Below are 20873 nucleotides of genomic sequence, written 5' to 3'. Positions count from 1 at the left end.
ACTGGCAATAAGTTGCCTTAGGGAGATTCTATATGACACTAAATTAGTATTTACTTATGCATAATATGGCTCTTTGCTTATGGCACCTCTTCCTACAATGTTAACAGGAAGCCTCAAACAAAATAGGGAAAAAATATCTGACACTTGCCAAAATAAAATTCTGTACCATCTGAAAGCCAGTTACAAATGAGTGATCAGCAGCTGTTTTTTTGTGAGAAATCATATGTTAGTTCTGTAGTATGAAAATCCTATATAACAGCTAAAATCATTCAACTAATGACAAGTTCATTGTGATAGAGAAATTCTGCTTGCACCACAGAGTCTCCTAGTGGACACACAGCAGAAATGTCTGAGCACGCAGTCCAGCCTCAATGAATATCAATTTTTTATTACATTTAAACGCTATTTCATCTGGTATTTTACATTTTTAGACTATTTTCTTTCATGTTACACATCATTTGGTTGCAGTTTAATTTGATTCCAAAAATCGCATGAAAGATGCTCCATGTGCTAGGTTGAAAATAAAAAAACATATAAACTTGAGCGGTTCTAAATGACATTATATTGTATATTAATTGCACTCCTAAATGCATTGTTCATTTCTAAGCCAACAATAAGCATTTATTAATCCATAGAAATAAAACATGGCAGCATTAAAACACATGATCGTAGTTTCTTAACTTGTGAGATGAAAAAAGAAACAGCTGTACAGCCAAATATAACAGCAACTAGGATGCTACCACTGCAAATGACCAATAATGATCAAAAAGAGCTAGAAAAAGCAGCACAGAAAAGGTGCACACCAAGGGATACACATCAACAAGTTTATTATTATACACCATGTAACTCCATGATTAAGAAAAAAAAAATATGACCACCCCGTAGACATAAATATACCACCATACAACAATGAAATACAATGAAAAAATAAGAATACAATTTAAAATATAAGATCCTTCAAGATAGAAATGCAATCAATGACATGCCAATATAACCAAAGAGCACTAATGGATCCAAAAATTAAATGGACAATAATAATCCATTCCAAAGCCAAATGATATCCCACAGTATGTTGTAAAAAGGATGATTATTCCTCAATATATAATAGTAAGTATTCAAACCATAAATAAACAATAACAACAGCTCTAATCACACATATGAATATAAATGTATATGAAAAGTACAAAAAAGCACTTGCAGCAATGTTAGTAAGCAATTGTGCATGTGTGCAACCATGGGAATATATGCAAAAGGGATAATGCAAGTAGGAATGTATCAATCACATAGAATATTATCATAAAAAGTGAATGTTACAAAACCCATAGTGTTAAGGGACAGATCAATGGGGGAACCTCACGCGTATCGCTTCAAGACAGGGGAAAAGAAAGTGAGGAGAAAATGCTGTTTTATAAATAGCCAGTGATTAATTAGTAAAAGTAAGAGCAGGTGTATGGCGAGACCCAGGATTGGACCTCATGTAGTTTGATGAATGTCAGCATAATCAAATGTTAAGTGCAGCCTCACACCTGACAGTGTGAGGTGGCACGTGCACGCTAGCTATAAAGTATTGATATACATTGGCGCATTAAATGGTGGATATCTTAACTTGTGAACTTTATGTTTTTCCACACAGGTGTTTTTTGTTAGATCAGTGACAAAACAGGTTTGTATTAAAAGGGTGGGCACCCCTGAGTAAATTTGTAGCTTTCCATGCTGTTTGCCGAAACCTACTGTTGTGTAATTGCCAGTTTTTTGTTGCAGTGATTTTCACTGTTATGGTCATGTGCCGACTAGAGTTCCATGAACATCATTGAATGTTTTATTGAGTAAAGCAACAGAAACTTTAGCTGAAATATGACTGAGAGAATGCAAATCACATATTTGGTGTAGTGTGACAACCGTTGGAACTCGCAAGCTGAGCCAAAATCTAATGATGTGCACTGTGTACATATAACACAGTGAGCTTGTGATAAGTTGCACAGACAGAGAGAAATATACTCAGGGAAGGACAACTTCATTAATATAACAATTGTATATTTTAATTGAAGAGATATTAATTATGAATGAGTAAAGCTATCTCAAAACTTATCTTCATTTAAAAGCTAAAAATCATTTACTTATTATTACAAGAGAAAGCCGCTGGTGACAATATCACCAATATGTTTACTTTAAAAAACAATTTACATATAGATTAGTCTTTCCTTAACTTACCTCTTGACCAGATATATCCGGAGATAACCAGTTGTAAAAAGAATAGAATTTAGAGATACTCTGCCAGGAAATGTTAATACTATAATTGTCTACATATGAACACCCAATGGTTATGATGCAGAAAGTTAAATCTGTACACATCTATAATGGGCTCTTAGGTCACTGTGGTATAATTAGATATTGTAATTGCAGTCATTTTACTTGTACAATGGTTTCACAAAAAAATCTGTTTAATGTCTCTACCTTCCAAGAGGATATGTTAATACGCATAGTTCCCTGTATGTTGACATGCACACATAGATTTGTAGTGCGAAAGCTCAATTTCTCCTACCGTTCTTTTTCATCAAGCAAAGCAATTCTACTTTCAAACATAGAAAGTCCTTCCAGCCTTCCCCAGATAAACTACTTTTTAGATTTCATTTAGGCATTTTGGTTGTGTTGCTGAATGCTATTGATATCTTATTATGTCCACATTACCATTGCAAAACATTTAACATCTATAAATTATACTGTAGGTCTTCTAACGTAGCTTACATTCAGCCAATATTAATTCAGCTCTTCAGTATATTCTGTTATACGTTGAGAAGAAGGCTATTTGTCAATCTAGAATCATTTGATATTGTCAGCAAACTTTTATATGGGAACATTGATGACTAAGAACTACAGATACCATCCACAAATGACAATATGTGTGTTACGCACGTGGTTGTGGAACCACTATGCCACGGTCCAGGGGAGACAGGAGGGGCATAACTTAGCAACCACCTGGCTCATCACTAGAGTCCCTGAAGGTGTGATTAGACTTGAACCCAGGTGGATGCCAGGACAGACCCCTGAGACTCAGCAGCTGACACCCAAACGGGTAGGGAAGCAGGACAGGCAAGGAACTGTTTAACAGGAGGAAGTGCTGCTGGTTAGACTGAACAGGTTCAGGATCAGGAATGGACAGGATAGGTTCAGGAACACAGGGCGGACTCGGTTGCAGGATCATAGGTTCAGGTTCAGACTGGACAGGTGAGGATAGCGGTATATGTGGTATACAAGGCGGATCAGGCTCAAGACTAGGTAGTAGCAGGATGGACTCAAGAACAGGTTACTACAGGATGAACAGGATCAAGTTCAGACAGGACAGACAGGATCAGAGGCAGATGGGATGGACAGAATCAGGTTCAGAGACCACAGGTACAGAAACCTTACAACTAGATAGCAAGAACACACTGAAAACTAAAATTGCTAAGGCAACTCCCAATAGGGGAGGGTGCCTTAAATATCCGGCATCTCCCAGCTATTGGCTGCGGATGTTTTCAGAAGCTTCCGCACTGCCCTAAGCACACTCTCAGGAGACCTGTGTGCCATGCGCAGGTCCTGGGAGGAAACAGATGCCGTGGGAGCGCGAGTGGGTAAGTGAACACACCAGCGTCCCTACTGGAAGGAAGAAGGGGACTTGTACAGAGGTGCCAACACTGTTCTAACAATGTGCATATTTCAGGTTCAATACATGTTTTCAGGAATCACTTAAAAGTATTCAGTGTGAACAAGCAGCAACATTAAAGGGAAACGCTAAAACAAGGGAAATGTCTAGATGCAGAAATTGGACTTGGAAAGAAGGATAAGAGAGGATGATGAAAGGAATAACTTCTTGGCAGGGTTACAACATTTAGTAAAATTATTATCAAAGGAAATGAGTCTATTAGCAACATATAAAATAGGTCTGCTGGCTTGGCTAATTAGTAAATCATAGCGGTAGTTATAGTGAAGACGATTAGTACGGTACTATTATATTTTTTATCTCTCTGCGTTCTTTTCTTTTGACATACTCTAAGTTTACACATGTAGAATAAATAACTACCCATGGATATTACAGCATACAGTTTTGTTGTTCCAGGTACAATGTGTGTATACCTGCGCTGCTGATAAAGATTCCAGGATGTCGATGTTTTCTTAAATTAACTTTATTTGAACAGATTACAAGTCAACGAGTTTCGAAGTCACATAGGTTATGTCCTGCGGAAGAAGTCCTAAGGTTATATCCTAAGGAAGGATTAAGTTATGTCCTGAGGAAGAAGTCCTGTGTGTCTTCGAAACTCGTTGACTTTTAACCTGTTCAAATAAAGTTAATTTAAGGACACATCAGCATCCTGGAATCTCTATCAGCAGTGCAGGTATACACACATTGTGCCTGGAACATCAATTTCTTCGGTCTGTTGACCCGTGTCCTGCAGCAGCTGATTCATGAGATTGAAATGTTGCTAATGTGAAACCTCATCAGGTGAGCGTAATACTCCCCTATTTTATCACTTTTTTTTTACCAGTTAAGACCCTATTTGCGCTTGTTTTGTTCCCCAGCATCTCGACTACACTCAGCATACAGTTTTGTCATTGATGAAAGGAAACTATTTTATATCAATGTGCAATACAAGATGCTTATTAATGCCAGAACGTTAAAGATACATATCCTCCCTAATCTTACCCATATGTTGATGATTATGCATATGACCATTTCATGGATTTGCAATACAACAACCACAGAATTCTGTGGGTCAGTTATCCACGTATCTCCAAGCTCATAGACCAAATTCTCACAGAAGTGTATTTCAGAGACGCAAAGCACTGTATGGCAGCACATTGAGTGCCTCTGGATCCATAAAGCATGTTTTCCATCACATGGATTGCCAAATGCATAAGCCTTTATAGGAATTTTTTATATGTTGAAAAATAGAAAAAGCATTGGTAATTACCATCATTTTATTATCAATTAGTTGATATCTAATAAGTAACAATCTGATTAGCTTACTTGGGCAAAAATAACAAGTATAATAAAGTAGAAGCTTTATAGCAAATATAAAAAATAATAAATACTTCTCAAACTGAACAATTCAGCGGTTTTTGCCTTTGATAAAATGATTTTTTAATATTAATTTACAACCAGAATGTAATACCAATATTAGAAATGAAATATTCATGAACTGACTAAAAACAGTATTTAAAAGGCAAATAAATCCGAATGTGTGTCTTTGAACTCCATGTTAAAAGCAAAAATGTAAATGCCATATACAACGAGCAACAATGACATTAAAACCACTAGTGAATGAATAAAAATGAATAAAAGTACTTATCTCACTCAGTATCTCTGTATGGTGATACCTGTGAAACTTGATCATCAATAGTTTTTTTTGTGTTTTCTCTACTATTTATCCAAAAATCATTACAAACATATTTTACAAATACCATAATGATTCATAAAGATTACACAGGTCTGCAAAAAAACTTTTTTTATTTTGAGGGTGCTGAATTTAAAAATTCCATTACATTTGCTGAATTGGTTCTAGTTTTTTGAGATAATTCATCCATGAAAATAATGCATTCCCCTAATGTGACTTGTGTGTGATAACAAATGCAATAGCTTTTGGTCTCTTGTTCTGTCTTTTGACTCTTTAACAGTGTCTTAGGTAATGAAATATCCCAAATAATTAATATGTATTTCAATTTGTAGTCTTACAATGCTATAAAAGTGACTTTTTGAAGCCAGAATTCTACTGTACTGAATTAACTATTAAATATTTCAAAAACGAGAGCCAATCTGGCAAATCCGAAGTCATATTCTTAATCAGCACCATAAACGTTATATAAATCCATTCAGTCATCGTTGGCACCAAAATCACTGTATACCAGTGTTATTAGTGATAACAGTTCTACAGCCCAAACAAAATGATTTAAAGACAATATTAGCATTTACTGATTTAATGTGAAGTAAAAAATAATAATAGCTATTATAGATGCATCAGTTTCTATAGACAATGAAAAAAGTGGCCCAATTTTTATAAACAGTTTAGAAATTGACATAAAGTTAGCAAACCAGTTGTCAAGGGGTGGGATATTTCGCAAGCATTACCAAAAGGCAAGTGTAAGTATCTAATTGACCTTGTCAAGAGCCAAATTGTTATTGGTAGAATTCTCGGTCAGAGCATCTCCAAAATGTGAGCTCTTGTGAGATGAAGTCAGTATGTAGTGGATACTACTTATCAAAAAGTAGTCCCAAAGGTTCATGGGCATCCAAAGCTTAGTGATTTGCAAGGGGAGCGAAAAGAAAGCCTACCTGGTTGGATCCCACAGAAGAGCTACTGTAGCACAAATTCCTGAATAAGTAATAGTTCTATTCCCATCTTGTAAAGTGATGGTATACTGTTAGATTATCACTTTATGATCAAGAATGCATGTGGACATAGATTTGGTTTAGAGCTATTTCCTCTTTACTATTTTTCCCTTCTCTTGGAAACCCCAGTTGTAGTTATCTGCATAGTCATGTAGCTAGAAATGGCTGTGCTAAACCATAGCTCTGGCTCCTTAATTTTTACAATCAGTGGAGGTCTCAGAGATTGGACCCCCACCAATCATAAAGTAATTGCATATTCTGACAATATGATATCACTAATAAAATGATGCAATGTCTGAATGCATAGGGCATTTAAGTACAGGGCTGAGTAGCTGTAGAATATTCACAGTGTCCAGGCTGACCCAGCTTTACCGTGAAAAGTGCTGACAATGGGCTTACGAGCATCAGAGCTTGGCTATCATATAAACAATTTTTGAGAATAGTTTGAAGAATATGACAAATTCTGCAGATCTTAATTCAATTAAGCATCTGTAAGATGAGCTGGAAAATGAAGTCAGATCTATAAAGGCTCCAGCTCACAAACTACAGGACGTAAAGGGGTTGCTCAGGACTAGAGAACATGGCTGCTTTATTTCAGAAAATTTCAGAAACAGTGCTACCCCTGACCATGGGTTGTACCTGGTGAATTCAACTAAGCTTAATTGAAGAGACCTGAGCTGCAATGCCACAGAGAGCCCATGCTCAACGGTAGTCTTGTTTCTTAATGAAAGTTACCATTTTTTAAGTAGTCAGAAAGTAGCCATTTTCTAATCCTGGACAACCCCTTGAAAAGATCTGCTGCTAATCTTTTATGGAGTCATGGCATGATGGGTTAAAGTTGCTTTGACACCATACAGGGGACCTACACATTATCAGATGGGTGGTTTTAATCTTATGGTTGTTAGGTATAAATGGAACATGACAAATCTATATCTACTAGTAATTAGCATTCATACATTGTGTAGTTCAGTCTACTTCACAATGTTTTTTTACAGTAAATACAGGTGCAGGTATTTAAAGTAACTTCCCGGGTGACATATTGAGATTTTTTTGTTACATCCTCAAAGCAGTCAAACAGAATGACAAGTAATAATTTAATAGTCAAGTTATGAAGTAAAGATTTGATAGCCTGAAATACAATGCAACATTTTTTAAACTTTCCTATTCCATACTTTCACCTCGTTTGAATCGGAGTGTTAATTAAATGTATTCTTACTCCTGCCATGCTGTCTACAAGCCAATGGTTTAAATGGGACCACTTCCAAACTTCTGAAGATACACTGATAATTATATTATGCATATATTATTTTATTTGTGTGTGTACACTCTGATGAAGAACAGTTTGAGAACCTTGTGCTGTAACTTCAATTATGTCCAAATTCTTCCTGGTTTTTAATTATTCACTTGGGTCTGCATACTTCATAGGACCCAAAGTAATGTCCAGTACTTGAAGGTAATGCTCACATTCTACTTATTTTCTTCAAATATTTTCTTATTTTCTTGACTGCGTGGCCTTAATTAACCCCTTTACAACCCAAGGTGGTTTGCACGTTAATGACCAGGCCAATTTTTACAATTCTGACCACTGTCACTTTTTCCATTACTCTGGAATGCTTCAACGGATCCCCCTGATTCTGAGATTGTTTTTTTGTGACATATTGTACATATTGTACTATTGTGGTAAAGTTTCTTCGATATCACTTGCGTTTATTTGTGACAAAAACGGAAATTTGGCAAAAATTTTTGAAATTTTGCAATTTTCAAAATTTGAATTTTTATGCCCTTAAATCAGAGAGATATGTCACACAAAATAGTTAATAAATAATATTTTCTACATTTCTACTTTACATCAGAACAATTTTGGAACCAATTTTTTTTTATTTTTTTTATTAGGGAGCTATAATGGTTAAAAGTTGACCAGCGATTTCTCATTTTTCCAACAAAATTTACAAAACCATTTTTTTAGGGACCACATCATATTTGAAGTCACTTTGAGGGGTCTATATGACAGAAAATAACAAAAAGTGACACTATTCTAAAAACTGTACCCCTCAAGGTGCTCAAAACCACATTCAAGAACTTTATTAACCATTCAGGTGCTTCACAGGAATATTTGAAATGTGGAAGAAAAAAATTAACATTTAACTTTTTCACAAAAATGTTACTTTAGACCAAATTTTTTTTATTTTCGCTGGTGTAACAAGAAAAAATGGACCCCAAAATTTGTTGTGCATTTTCCCCTGGGCACGCAGATACCTCATATGTGGGGAAAAACCACTGCTTGGGCGCACGGCAGGGCTTGGAAGGGAAGGACGCCATTTGACTTTTTGAATGTAAAATTTGCTTGAATAATTAGCGGATGCCATGTTGCATTTGGGGAGCCCCTGATATGCTAAAACAGTGGAAACCCCCCCAAGTGACTCCATTTTGGAAACTAGACCCCTCAGGGAACTTATCTAGATGTGTGGTGAGCACCTTGAACCCCCAGGTGCTTCACAGAAGTTTATAACATTGAGCGGTAAAAATAAAATTTTCACATTTTTCCCACAAAAATGTTTTTCAGCCCCCAATTTTGCATTTTCATAAGGGTACCAGGACAAATTGCACCATGCAGTTTGTTGTGCAATTTCTCCTGAGTAAGCAGATACCCCATATGTGGGGGAAAACCACTGCTTGGGCGCATGGCAGGGTTCGGAAGGGAAGGAGCGCCATTTGACTTTTTGAATGTAAAATTTGCTTGAATAATGAGTGGACGCCAAGTTGCGTTTGGAGAGCCACTGATGTGCCTAAACAGTGGAAACCCTACACAAGTGACAGCATTTTGGAAACTAGACCCCTCAGGGAACTTATCTAGATATGTGGTGAGCACCCTGAACCCCCAAATCCTTTACAGAAATTTTTAACATGGAGCTGTGAAAATAAAAAAATCAAACTTTTTCCACAAAAATTATGTTTTAGCCCCAATTTTTTTATTTTCACAAGGGTAAGAGGAGAAAGTGGACCCCAAAAGCTTTTGTGCAATTTCTCCTGAGTATGCTCATACCCCATATGTGGGGAAAATGCAATGTTTGGGCGCACAGCAGAGTTCAGAAGGGAAGGAGCACTGTGTGACTTTTTGAACGCAAAATCGGCTGAAATCGAGAGCGGATGCCATGTCGCGTTTGGAGAGCACCTGATGCGCTTATATAGTGGAAACCCCCCACAAGTGACCTCATTTTGGAAACTACACCCCTCGAGGATTTTATCAAGGGGTAGAGTGAACATTTTGAACCCAGAAGTACGTCACAGAATTTGATAACATTAGGTCATCATATTGAATAAGTTGTCTTTAGACTTGAGCGAAAGTGCTCGCTACTTGAGTTTGCATCAGGTACTCGGGAATGCACCATGTATGAAGGGTGCTCGAGTGACATGCTTGAGTTCCCGCCCGCATGTTTCACGGTTATTAGACACCCAAAAAAAACATGCGGGGATCGCTCGTGCATGGCAGGCAATCCCCGCGAGGTTTTTTTTGGCCACGAAGCATATGGGGCAGAGACTCGAGCATGTCACTCGAGCACCCATGCATACCCGAGCACCCAATGCAAACTCAAGAAGCGAGCACTTGTGCTCAACACTAGTTGCCATATCGTTTTTTTTTCTTTTTTTTTACTTTTGAAAAAAATCACAACCCTAACCCAACCCTAGCCCCAACCCTAGCCCAACCCTAGCCCCAACCCAAGCCCCAACCCCAACCCTAACCCTAGCCCAACCCTAACCCCAACCCAAGAGTTTATTTTTTACGCCGTTCCTCGTGCGGTATAAGTGATTAGACGACATTATTCTTCGGGTCGGTGCGACAGAGATACCAGAATCATATGGGGTTTTTATGACTGACAGCTGTCACACACTAAAAGATGCATTTTTTTGTAAAATCTAGTTTTTGCATCGCCATATTTTGAGAGCTATAATTTTTCCATATTTTGGCCGACAGAGTCATGTGATGGCTTGTCTTTTGCGGGATGAGTTGACGTTTTTAAATTAGTGCCATTTTCAGGCGCGTGACATTTTTGATCGCTTTCTATTCCGATTTTTGGGAGGAAGAATAAACAAAAACCAACAATTCAGGAATTGTTTTTTTTTTATTATCTTTTCATTCTGCTCCGCATGTGGTAAAATTGATAAGGTAGCTTTATTTTTCGGATCAGTATGTTTACAGTGGTACCACATTCTATGTTTTGGCGCTTTTACATAATAAAAGCAATTTTATAGAAAAAATTATTTTTTTTGCATCGCTTTATTCTGAGAGCTAATAACTTTTTTATTTTTCGGCTGATGGAGCTGTATGGCAGCTTGTTTTTTGCAGGATGAGATGACGTTTTCAGCGGTTCCATTTTTATTTATATTCGTCTTTTTGATCGCGTGTTATTCCATTTTTTGTTTGGCGGTATGGTGATAAAGCATTGTTTTTTGCTACGTTTTTTATTAATTTTTTTTACCGTGTTCACTGAAGGTGTTAACTAGTGGCACAGTTTTATAGGTCAGGTCATTCTGGACGCGGCGATACCAAATATGTGTACTTTTATTGTTTGTTTTTTATTTTTTCATAATAATATTTACTGATGGGTACATTATATTTTTATTTTTGGTGGATTAGTATTTTTTAGTTTTTTTTTCACTTTCTGCACTTTTGTTATTCAGATAGCCTGCATAGCACAGGAATGGAGCACCATACCTGAGCTATGCAGGCTGCCAGCGCTGCACAGGGAGAAGATAGTTTGGTCATGCACTGCGCATGATCAAAAATTTTTCCTGCTGTCTGGTGACCCGGATGTTGTAATGACGACATCGGGTCGTCATGGCAACATCCGGGAAGCCGCGGCTGATGGCGCTGGAGGCCGGAAGAGGAGGTGAGTATTGCGATCACCTCCCCTTAGCCACCGCAATGCTGCAATCGACTTCGATCACAGCATTGTGGGGGTTAATGTGCCGGGAGCGGTGCGGGACCGCTCCCTGCACATAGCACCGGGTGTCAGCTGTGACAATCAGCTGACACCCGGCGGCGATCGCGCCCGCAAAGCCTGTGTGCGCGCGCGATCGCAATGACGTATTAATATGTATCAGGCTCTTAAAGCCCAGGGGGCAGATACGTATTAATACGTCTTGGGCTTTAAAGGGGTTAACACTTGCATCAAGATTTCATCAGTGACAAGACCCCAAAACCACCAAGAAGTCAATTAATTATTTATTTCAATTTCAAGAATGGAACGTGAGGTAAACTGTGAGCAACTAAAGCACCAGCGAAAAAAGAAAGTGACTTCCGCACCTACTATACAAATAAGGTAATTCAAATAATGGAAAATCTTGTAAATTATAAAATAAAATTGGGCTCTAATTCCCCTGAGGGGCCTGCTTTAAAATCAATATCATTTTCAATAAATGTGTTTTTAATTAATAAAATTTAATACTTACTGTAATTATCATAAAATTTTTGTGTTCAATAATTTTTTTTTCAATTTTCCTCTTTTAAAAATATATTTAAAGAACAGGGAGTCCTGATCTTCCACCTTTAATACTGCCTACGGCAGTTTTTTAGATGCTATCTCTATCATAACATTAAAAATGTACCACTAAATGTGATCTACCCCTATAGAATACTATATTAAAATAGCAAAACATAGTAAAGTATAGAAAAATATAAAAAATGCCTAATGTCATTATTATATCAACCTGCTAATTAAACTGTGAAGTGTGAAGTGTGAACAGTGTTTAAACAAATAAAAATTCCAGAACTACTATTTCTTTTGTAAATACCACTTCCCAGCAAGTGTTAAAAAAAGTAATCAAAAAGTCATATGTACCAGAAAACGGTAGCACTGAAAACTACATCATGATATGTAAAAGTAAGTTCTCATACATTTCCATTGATGGAAAATTGTAAAACCTATGGCTTTATGTATAGTATATGTAAATATGGTTTCACAAAACAATTCTTTTTTTTCAAATGCATTTATTTTCCATAAGTGATAAAACATTCATAAAACAATATCAATTTGATATCATCATAATCGGGCTGACCCACATAATAAAGTAAACACATTATTTGCGAAGCACGTGACTGGTGTAAGATTTAAAATGTCAAAAAACAGCAGAATTGCATTTTTTTTCTACATCTCCCCATTAAGAGTTAATGCAGCTGTCAAAAATGGGGATAACCCCTTTGTAAATAGTCTACTCTCGAATGTAAAATAGAAAAGCCTATACTTTCCTCCTGTACTAGTGCCATTTCAGCAATGTCTCCGCGGGGTCTCCTGGCGCTCGTGACTTTATTATGCCATGTGAGCTCTGCACCCTATCAATTGCTGCTGATGAACTTCAGCGCTCATGTGGCATAACAATGTCATGAGGGCAATGGGAGATCTGGTGCTGACATTGCTAGAACAGAGCTGGTGTGGGAGAGGAGTATAAGGTAAGTAGTAGGAAATCCCTTTAGTAAAAATAGGTTAATAAGTTATATTTATGACAAAATGGTGTTACTGTTAAATATAACTCATTCTTCAAATAAAAAATGCTTTGTTCTACTTTCCCAATATGGGCCAGTCTTTAAGAGGTTAATTTTGCTTTAATATATTATGATTGGTATTGTTTTTTCTGTATTACGATTGATTACACAGTTTCATAAATGTGGCCTATTACTTCTGCCTTATATTAGAAAGAGTAGTGGTACAGTAGGTGAGACTAGCTGAAGCTGAATCATAGAGGACAGCAGTTCTATGTCACTGATCAATCACTAGAGTCTCACAAGAATCAGCTCATTACTGAATATTGGATGTCTACCTCTGTTCAAGCCTATTGTCTCTTAAAGAAACTCTGTAACTATCAAGCCAATTGCCCCTCATGAGTAAAAATTCTTGAACTGTTGCTGGTGTCTGTCTGAATTCCTTTCGCCATCTTTGTAGGGTGTGGGGAAACTACTCCATCCATCAAAGGTCAATGTAGCCATACTGTACTATTTCAAAGGGCTATATACTTCGACTTTAAGCAGCATAAAATAGATCAATCTAAGTTGCTAAAGTAATAAAGTGGGCAACCCAACCTATATTTCTCTATATCATCTTTGTATTCCAGCTCTTGTCTACCTGGCCTAATCTCATCTATGATGTTTGCATTGCACACATCAGATTCAAACAAATGTTTTTGACATTTACTTGCATATTTTGTATGAAAGCCATTATTTTCCATACTGTACAAGCTTACATGTGGCATTTGTTTGATACGTGAGCCTATTTTCCAATCCAATTTGTATCACCTAATATAAAGTACAAACTATGTCCAATACACTGCAAAAGTCCTATGTGGCAAGTTAGAAAAAATGGTACTTGTACGGAAAGTTCCTTTATTAGCAGCTTTATTTCATGTAACAAGTATATAAATATTATAGTCGAACAGACAATTTCTTTGAAAACGTGACAAAAGAAAAATTTCAAAAAGATACAATAACAGCTACACCAGTACATGAAAGTAGCTTAGGGAACAACATGTTAGTCTGTGCTCACATCTGTATTGATGCAGTAATTCTAATGCAGCAATGGTTTTTCTAGTAAATGACACCATGAAGAAAACCTAATGGACACTGTGATAGATCCGCACCTCGCCACCTCACCTGATGTCACTATTACTTCACAAGGATCATGTCATACGGATCCGCACTGGCACCGACTTTAAAGTACACACCCCTCGGGGACACGTAAAGTCAGCTTGGTACAGTTTTACACAGACTCCCCCTGTCCACACGGGCCCAGGAAGGCACAGGGGGTGAGAGGTTGTTGCCCACACAGTCACTGACATGACACCACACTTGCTCATACCCATGAAAGGCCCTTTTTAGTAGCCCTAGTGAAACAGAACCTTATCAGCTGGGTAAAACCGTCACCAGTTCCTCGTTCAGTATAAGCCAAGTTCATTAACGGGAATTACATTGTGCCAGAATTCAGCCCCGGTAGCATGGAAAATTAAATGGATAAATGGAAGTGTGGATTTGTGTATCAAGATAAAAGAGCAGCCCAAGGTTAAATTATACATTTAATCACCTTAAGGGCACACTAGACAATACACTATATACACAGTGGTTATACATATATATAATGGTCAGATATGCAAATAAAAGAGTGGTAGGACAAGATATATAAGCAGCATATAAGTTAGTTACCAGTCAGATGGAAGGCCTGCTTGTTGTAGAGGGGCTGCCACATGGAAGGCTTGCAGACCCCTCTGTTCCTGGACTTCTCGACACACGATATGTCATTGTGAACTCCCCGGAAAAAAGCACTAGGTCCTGCTTTACATAAGCATTTAACTTCTTGCTGTCACTCCCCTCCTGCCCCCTGGGCTGGATCTAAGTCCCCACCCCTTGTCTCTAGTAGCTGTAACAGTTAGAAACTCCAGAAACTAAGATGGGGCATAACTCCTTAATGGACGGACCTAGGGAGGCAGTTATGGTGCAATTGGATCCAGCTGGGCCCTTGCTACATGTTAAGACCAAACACAGCTTGGCTGTCTGGTTTCTACTAGCTGTTCTATATATCTCCATACACCTATGTGCTAAAACAAGGTGATCCAGAGATCCAAGTGTTCGAGTTCCAGACTGGTGCTCGCCATGTACTGTGGATATCGGATATATACACAGTGTACAGCTAGGACATACAATGAGTCCATATTCTCCTTATAAAAACATAGCTGTCTGAACAAGGGAGACCATATGGTTTGGATCCACAGGGGGTCTTTCTGTAGGAGCTGGGATTCTAGCCAGCTGGTGTGGTGTGAGTCCTGACTTTGCAGCTAAAAGGCTACATCACTTGTGGAGCCAGGTGTCTTGTTACAACTACACATGCTTACAGGATGATTTTAAGCTGCCATTGCATCCCCCCGTCCTTCGGACACTATTATTATTCAGTGGGTTTGTCGGGCACCAATGGTTACCGACATGAAACTAGGCCTTTTATGCATTTAGTTTTTCTTTTTATATTGTAGAACAGAATATTGGAAACCATAACACTAATGTGAACTCACATTTACTTGTAGAAGACACTGCTGTCATTAACGGGAACCTGTCAGATGCTTTGATTTTTAATTTGCCTCCTTTAGACCTTCATTAAGGTATTTAATTATAGTGTTTATTGTTTAATGCAACTGCACATATTTGAGCAAAATCAATTTCTATCCAGCACCTCACTGTATTCTAGTCCGGTGAGGGGTTGATTGACAGTCCGTGCACTGCTGGCTCCTTCACAGTTTGTCCTCATCCTGGCATCTCTATTCCTGTGTCACACTTCTGCTCTGCAGTGGTTTGCCGAAGCATCTGCTTTTGTATCGGCAAGCTATTAACACAGTTGTGACAGCTGAACGGTGATGACAGGAGGAGTGCCAACTGTGAAAACGCAGACAATCATGTAAAGCGGATATAACTGCAGCTACTGAACCTGGACTAGTATCTGTGTAACTAATAAAGCTACAATCTGTAGTGCTATAAGATGCAAACATAAAATATATGAAATTAGAATTGCAATACTGCTCTAAAAAATAGGAAAAAATGAAGATACTTAGCACATAAGTTGGCCAATTCATGTATACCCAGCAGCCATGACAAGGCAATCCTCTTTGCTGGGAACCTAACCTAATGTGATTCCTCTTCTGGGCTGATAGCCTACAATTATATGGGTAGGTAGGATCCTGCTGTGATTAAAACCGCCATAGGCTGATGGTTGGAGTGCTTGGTCAGACAGCTTATGTATACAAAGACTGAATGTCACTTCCAAACAAAGAACAGGTGTGAACAGGTGCATACTAAGAATAGCCACCTCCATATATAACTAACAAATAAATTTGCACTCTTTAACTCAATAGTATGCAAACAAGAAAAATATGAAATTGGAATTGCATTACTGCTCTAGAAAATTACCTATTTTCTAGAGCAGTAATGCAATTCCAATTTTGTATATTTCATGTTTGCATGCTATAGCGTTAAAGAGTGAAACTTTATTTGTTAGTTATATATGGAGGTGGATACTGTTAGCATGCACCTAGTCTCAGTGTGCAAACACCTCACCGGACTAATCAGGGCTCATCAGCATACAGCAATGTGCTGTATATAAGTTGATTTTGCTCAAATATATGCAGTTGCATAAAACAATAAGCACAATCCTAGAATTTTGGAATAAATGTCTAAAAGGTCATAGGGGATATCATTTAAAACAGTAGAGGGACCTGACCAATTTCTTTAAAAAAATGTTAAAATTCTAAAATATACAGATTTGGCCTATGTGGAAGACTACCATAGTGAAAATTGCTCCCTGTGTATCTGGAGGTCTCCTTAGAAGAACCTGCCCCGACGACGCCGTTTCGCTAATATGCTTCTTCAATAGGGGCTATCAATAAACCCTTTGTAAGTATAATGGCCGGCTCAATTTGGATACTATTATAGGCATCTAATACTTAGGTCCCAATTACACTATATTTACTTGAACTACTTTGGCACTTTATAGTATGAATAATATTCTCTAATTATTTTGGTATTTGATATTTATCTATGATATTTGGCTTTGTATTCTATATACTGTGCACAATATTAATGAAGAGCATTTTTTGTGGGAATAGTGCAATTTGTTCTGATGTCCTAGTTTATATGGGCCTGGAGTCATATTAAAATTCTTGCAGGTATATTAATTAGGGATAACATTATATGTGACTGAATTGATTTGGAGGGTCTCCTTTAATGTTTTTAGGTTTCTGCTTTTACTTATCTTTTATTGTATTTTCATGAATTATATTTCTTAAATTGGTGAAATAAAAGAATGATTTTATTAGATTTTGTTGTATATCTTCCTTAAACCAGGTTTATAACTGTGGTTTGTGTGTGTAAAGATTCTATGGCGGAGGAATATTTATTGACCTTTTTTGATATAAACAAAATGCATCTTAGGTTGTCTACATTATTTTATAGGCTTCCAACTACGCTATGAAGAAAATCTGATTTATTCAACATTATTTATTAAATTAGTTGGTTCTAGATTGTGAAGCCATTGGACATTATTACATAGCAATCATTTCTTTTTCAAAGCTCACATCATCTAAAAAGAGTCCAGAAGGAAGAAAGGTCTGTTGCTTTACTTGCAACACTTCTGTGATGTCCATTTAGGTTGGTTTCCTAAGCTTTGTTATTTTCTGTGGCTTTAGAATATCTTTATTACAATTTAAAACTCTTGTTTTCACTGTACATTGGTATATGTTTGGAATAGGTTATGTGGATACCCTGGTTTAACTCTTCAAATAAATCGAAAAAATGTTTGACCTGAAAAAAAATGCATCAAGCTTACATTTCTCTAATTGCAATTTCCATGCATTTACCAAGCACATAAAAAGGGCAATAAAAACTTGATAAAACAATTGATGCTCATAAACATTGGAGCATAGAAACCCAATCTTAACATGCATACCAGTAAAGCTTGTGACATATGCACTAATTGAGTACATTAGGTTCCATTCGCCAGACGGAGACCTAAAAGAGGCCATAAGTATCCTTATGGTTATGAAAAGTTACTTGTTTATGGGGTATTACTATGGCACAAAGTTCTGGTATATTGCCAGGATAGGTTATATTTGCTGACTGGGTGAGTCCAACTGCTGGGCCTCCACTGATCCCTATAACCAAGGGGCTTAGAACCGATTAGTACCTTTTTCACATAGCACCACCTCAAGGGCAGTACCGTAAATTGCAGCAGAGTCCCAATCAAGTAAATGAAGTTGGATTTCAATCACTGCACAGCAATTGAGCAGGACAATATACTAATATGCCCTAATTTTGTCAGTTAGTGCCTCATTAAAACTGGTACTTTTGCCAGGTGAACCCAAGTGTCATCCAACATGGTGGCTCATGCTCCTTCCTATGCAATAAGCAGACTATAATTCTTTATGCGCCTGCACAGGCCCCAAAATTCAGCAGACAGTGAAGGCACAACATGTTTGAAAACCAGTAGACTGTAGCTTGACAACATTTATAATTTGTTGATGTGTATGCTCATTAACTGGAATCATTACTGTTCATAATTCAGTATATGGTAAGCATTAGTTAATACAACAGTTTTATCACATTTATGTAGAGGGATTGGGAGAACATAATGCTTCTTTTTTTGTATAGGTTACTTTGACACATATGCACAATAGTAAGGGCTTTCTGGAAATCACATCCACATTTCAGCAACTCTAAGTTTATCCTAATTACGGAAAGAGTGCACAGCAGCTCTCCAAAGTGCAATTCAGCATTATCAGGAGATGAACACACACAAAGCAAATACATCAGGGAAACCCAACCTGGTACCTTGGTCCAGTCTTCTGAGACAGCAGGCTAGACCACTCAGATCGGAACATAGTAGGTTGTCAATGTGCAGAGTGATGCATTATGCTTTTTAGCTTATAGTATACTTTTAAGATTTCGCTGCCCTATATGAAGTATACAAACTACAATCAATATCCTTCTACTGATATTTTTAAAATATAAATAGAAGCATTATACAGATAATTCTGCAGTGATAATGGCTAAGTAAAGCACGAATAATAAAAGTGATGTTTTACTGTTGAATTACAAGCAGTAAATCAAAGGAAAATTAATGTGCTTTGTCCATTCTTAAGAAATAAGAAACACGACAGATCATATCCATTATAAACCAAGTGATGATTCTAACCAAAATGATGCAGGATGTTGGCTTCTTGGGTATCACTGTAGCATTTTGATATGTGACATCCCAGTCTATTTGCAATAAGTGTCTTCTCTGCTTCATCATTGACATCAAAGATTTGAAGAAACTGTCCAGCATTCTAACTAACATGACATGCAGTCTTAGACCCTGAGCCAATAATGCACACACTATCTGCTCCAGGTCCAATCATTTCATGTCACTTACACCTGTACTGAGCTTTGACAATAGTGCTGCCTTACTTAGTGACATTGATGGTAAATTAGCATAGACTATACTTTATAACACTCAATACCCATAAATATGTCGAAGTGCAAACCTGTATCTAGCATTAACAATGGCAAGTTAAACCTGGAAATAAACCAAATATATTACAGGGTAAATGACTAATAGATCAATTAGGGGTTCCTTTTCAAAGGATGAATAATCAAGCATAGCAGAGATATATATTGATTGATGGGCTGAGTGTGATCAAAGATTGCTCTTACCTGATATCTCCTGGTAAGGGACATTGGCCAGGCTGAATCCCTTAGCACTATATGCATGTCTGACCTCATTGCAGCTTCCAGCCATCACATCAGCCCCAGCGCAAAGTGACAGTAGCATAGGTCCCCAGATCCAAAACATGGTGTAAGGTCTAATAATCCAATGTAAGGAATTCCCAAAATATTTCTGTCTTCTTATCAGAAAGATAAACACTTGCCAGTTCTTTTTGGCACTGCAAAAGGAAAGAATTGTCATCCAGCCCAATAAGACCCTAGGAGTGCAGCTGATTGAGGTGCAGAGCCCTTTTACTCATCCCTTCACAAATGGCAGAAAACTTTTCATTAACAGCAGCAGGATCCTTGCTTTCTTCTGTAGACAGATGTGAAGTGAGCAGCCTGGGTGTAAGATGCTGCAGGGATCAGAGTCTTGTATCCTAACCTGTGCCTGCACTATGTGCTACATATGTGACCTATCTGTGCTCTATGTTCTGCTCTACAGATGTCACACTGTGCCAGGCTACTGTGCATAGTGCATACAGTTCTGCTCTACACAAGCTCCCTGACCCAGCTGCCAGCACAAATCCTGGAGACACAGTGAGACGTGCTGTACATTGTATTGCCTCAATCTAGGAACAAGGCTGATAGGGAAATGTGGAGTGGAGTCACCGCACGCCGTATAATTGCCTATCAGATTCTCAGACATTCTTCTTCTGTATAGGCTGCAATCACTCCAATGATGAGATGGACAGTGCAGTGCACAGAGCTAATGCATTGGAGCTAGTTGATTTCTGCTATTAGCAGGGTGAATGTTTCATAAAAAATACATTTCACATCTTTTTTTAAAAAAAATGAAAATCTCCACTTGCTTTATTTCACACATCAGTCAATATTATTACTTTGTGTGGATTTGTGCTTCTAATCAAGTGTAGCATTGCTATTATTCCAGTCTGGAAGGAAGCACCTACAGAGTTTGAGAACACTTGCATCACAATTTAGATTATTAAAGGGAACCTGTCATAAGATTCATGCTGACCGAGCCACGGGCAACAAGAATCAGAGCCTAGCTTTACGATGGCCGCCAGGCACGCTTGAATAATTGCGTCATTTCAAAGAAAACATAATTATAGCCCCGGCCGGACTAGAGGTGAGAGGATTGATTTACGAAAAATTGAGTTTGAGTCGAATTTCCTGAAATTCTCGAATGAAAAGTCTCTCCCAACGTACACACATGGGACAGACCTGTCAATCAGCTGGAGGAGGGTAAGGAGAAGTCGACAGTGGACCACATTGGACTAG

At 37.7% G+C, this 20873-nt stretch overlaps 1 protein-coding gene across 1 annotated transcript in view; it reads right to left on the bottom strand.

Annotated features, from left to right (window-relative positions):
- GPC6 (glypican 6) overlaps positions 1–20222 on the bottom strand; it is a 1373797-nt gene extending 1353575 nt beyond the window's left edge. Inside the window, exon 1 of the mRNA XM_073664138.1 lies at positions 19581–20222. Coding sequence (XP_073520239.1) covers positions 19581–19833 — 253 coding nt within the window. The 5' untranslated portion in view covers positions 19834–20222. The remainder of the gene's footprint in view (positions 1–19580) is intronic.
- Between the last annotated feature and the right edge of the window lie 651 nt (positions 20223–20873).

Source organism: Phyllobates terribilis, unplaced genomic scaffold (assembly GCF_046119375.1).
Source record: "Phyllobates terribilis strain yellow unplaced genomic scaffold, ASM4611937v1 Scaffold_2__4_contigs__length_985480577, whole genome shotgun sequence".
NCBI classification, from domain to species: Eukaryota; Metazoa; Chordata; class Amphibia; order Anura; family Dendrobatidae; genus Phyllobates; species Phyllobates terribilis.
The sequence above is the reverse complement of the archived record's forward strand: the minus strand, read 5'-3'. Positions and strand labels throughout refer to the sequence as shown.